Source organism: Bremia lactucae, linkage group LG12 (genome assembly GCF_004359215.1).
Source record: "Bremia lactucae strain SF5 linkage group LG12, whole genome shotgun sequence".
NCBI classification, from domain to species: Eukaryota; Oomycota; class Peronosporomycetes; order Peronosporales; family Peronosporaceae; genus Bremia; species Bremia lactucae.
Genome location: NC_090621.1, coordinates 2934579 through 2938706, shown reverse-complemented (window position 1 = coordinate 2938706; position 4128 = coordinate 2934579). Strand labels below are relative to the sequence as shown.

Genomic DNA, 4128 nt, shown 5'->3' with positions numbered 1-4128 from the left:
AGGTGAACCAACAGTGATCACAACTAGTGAAAGGTGCCCCGTTACACCTGGTAGTACTTTGTAGTCCGTTTAACGACCTACGCACGTTTCATTCAACCTTACCATGTTGGATAAAGAAGGAGGGAGCTTTTCAACCCCTTAGGAAGGCTACCACACTGGGCGTGAAGGGCTTACTCATTTAAATGACCTAGCCGTTGGCGCCATATGTACACTCTGGGAAGAGATGGACAGCATGCGGCCATAGCCGAGTTCATACAACACGGACTCGACGCGGCCCGTAATAAAGTAGCCTTGCTTCATTAGCAGGGCTCTCAACAATTGGAACTATTGAGACAGCAGCACGCAAATGCTGATAATGGGCCGATGCTTCCGCGTCGAACCGAAAACTGAAAAAGATAAGTGTTTAATTATAAGGCAGTCGAAGGCGACTCCCTTTTGAGATGGTAGACGACGCCATAAAAGCTCGCCGTATCAATGATAATGCAACGAAAGTAAAATTTGGCATGTCCGGCTTAGCCGGAACTTCCAAGTTTTGGGCCTTGGGGCTCAAGCTTGATGACCCATTAGTCTTTAAGTCGTATGAGGTATGTAAGACACGACTCAGACATATATTTGAGCCGCCACGTGCCGAAATTAGGGCTCGAGCCGAGCATCTGGATTTGAAGCAGGGCATGTCCTCGATGAGAACACTCGAATTGATCGTTTTACGTCCTAATTCTGGGAGCCTTTGAAGACAAACCCTTTGTATAAGGATTTCATAGAATTCAAGGATGTCTTTCCTGAATCAGTATCGTACGATTTGCCTAATGATAAAGGCACTCGACACGAAATAGACCTATTGTCAGGTTCAAAATACTGTGTCATGAAGTGATGGCGTGAACAATCAATAGCGATCGACAAATTCTTTGCCGAACGCTTAGCAGCGGACCATGTGAAATCAACTTCCCCACATAGCTCCCCGACCTTTTATGTGCGTAAAGCAACAGGAGGACGGCGGATTGTGCATGCATTCAATAAACCGAACGCTGCAACTATACCGGCTCAAAAGCCGATGTCAAGAAAAATCTTAGTCATTGGTGGTATGTCACTGAGTACTATCTTTTTGTCAATGGATCTGATGGATAAATTCTATCAGATCGTCATGCGTATACAAGATATTTCCGTGTTACAACAGTAAGCACCCCTCAAAGAACGAACTGTCTCTCAAGGCATCCCAGCCTTGAGCTCCGAACCGTTTCTTTTTGTCCGTTTCTAGGACGCTCACGTCCATTGTGGACGACGCCCAAAAGCCCACCAAGTTCTCTCCTGGAACTGGTGCAACTATCTCGTGGATCTTTCCTTCCTTTAATTCGGCAAGGATCAGATCCCATAACATCTCCGGGATATTAACTTCTATTCTGTGAGTCACTACAGGTCCATGCATCGAAAGAAATGTTTCTTGCTGGTCCATCTACCTTTTGCGTCATTCCATCTTGCATGTGATCATCTTGCCAGCATCCCCATTTCGATGTCTTCAATCTTGCTAGCGCGAATTAAAGTGGCGGTCCATCGACTTTCGCCGATGTTGTACGTCAGCTTTTACCATCTTGATCCAATTTCGAAATCCCTATATCTGGTCAAATTGACCGAAAATTATACATCTAATCGACTTCTTGTTAAACTTGACCTTTTTTAATTTATCGACATGTACAGAGCCTTTTGATTACAAAACGCACATCGTAGACAGATCAGGTTTTCGCCCTCGATCAATTCGAATAGATTTTGGTCATATATATGGCAAATGGTACTCGATTTGGCGCATATACACTGCTGTCATTGCATCCATTCACCAGATCTTATCCACTTGCATGTGACTGAGTCTCACTCTGTCAGCGTCTGATTCATACTTTCAGCCAGCCAATCTTGTTATGGTAAATCAGGAACAGTTGTTTGGTGTAATCCTGAACCTTTGCCAAATGCATAGATAAATTATGATCACGTAATCTGATCCGTTCTCACACTTGACCTTGATTTATTTAGACAATTTATTTTCCAACAGTGCCTTGAATACGTTTGCCCGGTGATTTTGACATCTCTTATATCTCTTGAACTTGGCTCACAAAGCTTACGAGCTTGTACGACACTCCGAGCAATTGATTTATTAAGTTTTAAAAAACGTAAGCGGCTCTTTGAGCCAATAAGTCTTCATCTGACTAAGAGATAAATAACTCCGCTATACAAATCTACAAATGAGAAGATTATGAGCTTAACTGCGTTCGATGCGAGCGACGTACTACGCGAAGATATTTTTTAGATTAGACTGGTTGCTAGAGCAATTTGACCTAACGGACGTTCCAGAAGAAGAAGATGAAATTACAAAAAAAGTGAGCAGCACAAATTTGGAATCAATTGTGCACACAGCAAGATCGACTGCAGAGGTATGGCCCAGATTGATTTTTTTTTCTTGCGACAAAGTATGCATATTCGAGTACAGCTGCGATGGCAACAACCGAGTAAATGCTGAGACGAGAGAACGATAGGATGGTGAAAACGGAGCCCCATAAAGTCATCTGAAGATATACGCATATGTCGAAGTACAAGAATGGACCTCAACAATTTGAAGGACAATAAAGTGCCGGTGTAAAAATGATGACAACCTCAGAGAAAATATTACCTACATAATAAATGTGGTCAGGGCTTCAAGGTTAGCCAAGAAAAAATTGGGCGATTTAACGAAGAAAGAGCATTTACTGTGTCAGGCCTGACGTCAGCTGGTGCTATGTTAAAATGGGGTTAGGAGCAACATCGTTTATATTTTCTCATCGAGGTCTGATTTTAAACAGCTAACTCACAATTGTCTTCTGAGTACTTCTGCGTTACTATGAAGTCATCTTTTAGCAAAATCCCGATTCTATGCGTGCCATTTAAGATAAAATGACAGTGGACTGCGATAGCTACGCTCATTTCGAAAAGAAGGTTAAGAAATCCGAGCTTGTCACCCCTAAGCGTGAAGACAATCTTTGTCGCAAAATCACTTCCCTGAATGAGTATCCGTAATTCTATCAACGATGAACATGAGATAGAAAGCTTTGATTGAGGAACGAGTTTGTCGTCGGCTCATGACAATTGCGACCGTAAGGGCTAATCGAGAGTCATTTTTAAACTATCCAGTGGGAAAGACCGTATCCTAGATGTTGCAGGCCATGCGTTGGCAAACTGGCTTACAGGTCCGGAAGCGCCGGAGGAGATTGCTGTCCACGAGATGTATTTTACCCCACCGAATATAACGTAATATCAGCACCGGACGCCTTAGTACGATTGAATACTATTTTTCGATGAGAAGGACAGTGCATGTATTGGATAGATCGTCAAACCCAACCTCGTAAAAATACATGGGCCTTTAAAGCTTGCGCCCACGGGGCAGACAATCGTCAAGAACGGAAATGATGTAGTTTTGCAAAGCTGAATACTTAAGACCAACTAAAATTTGTGTACGTACTTAGTATGAGGCTCTCGCTTATCAAAACAGTAATGCTTCGGTTGCACGTTAAAACAAGAGCCCAAGGCATACCATGGCTGAAGATCCGCTCATTTGGTGGAAAGCGTGGTTTGAAACAAGTTGACCCCGAGCGTGGCGTTAGTGAAAATAGAAGTTGCAGCGGGGCACCTGTACTTCCACAACTTATCAGACGAGGGACGACAAGGCAAACACCAATATCTGGTCCCGCATCATTGACTAGATAGTGGTATATGCCTCGGCACGATGTCGCTTTAGAAATTTGTCCACTGAGATTCCATTCCGCAACCAGCAACGCAAGAGGGCCCGATAATTGGAGAATCATTTCGTTGGTTTTTACGGCACGGATGCACCTTCTCCGTGAGACTCTTGCACTAACCCGGAGTCGACGTACAAACCTGTCTTCTGGCGGTAAACCGCTTAAAGATCATGGAGGGTGTAGCAGCTGCGTTAAGGTCGTCTTTCTCGGCAGAAGCGCCTTTACATTGGATCACGATACGGCTAAAGGAAACCAAACGCAAAACCCTGAGTGTGTGCGCAGCTTATGCGTATGCATAAGCTAGGTTCTTCTTCGACGCTATATCCTCCGACAAATTGTGGTCGCAATACGGTCTAAAGACTGCAGATACTAT

At 43.8% G+C, this 4128-nt stretch overlaps 1 protein-coding gene across 1 annotated transcript; it reads left to right on the top strand.

Annotated features, from left to right (window-relative positions):
- Positions 1 to 2913: 2913 nt before the first annotated feature.
- On the top strand, positions 2914 to 3271 carry CCR75_009789 (uncharacterized protein; the record flags this gene model as incomplete). Its single annotated transcript, XM_067967827.1, has 2 exons — positions 2914 to 3032; positions 3151 to 3271. 2 exons carry the CDS (start codon positions 2914 to 2916, stop codon positions 3269 to 3271), a joined length of 240 nt encoding a protein of 79 aa, XP_067820620.1.
- Between the last annotated feature and the right edge of the window lie 857 nt (positions 3272 to 4128).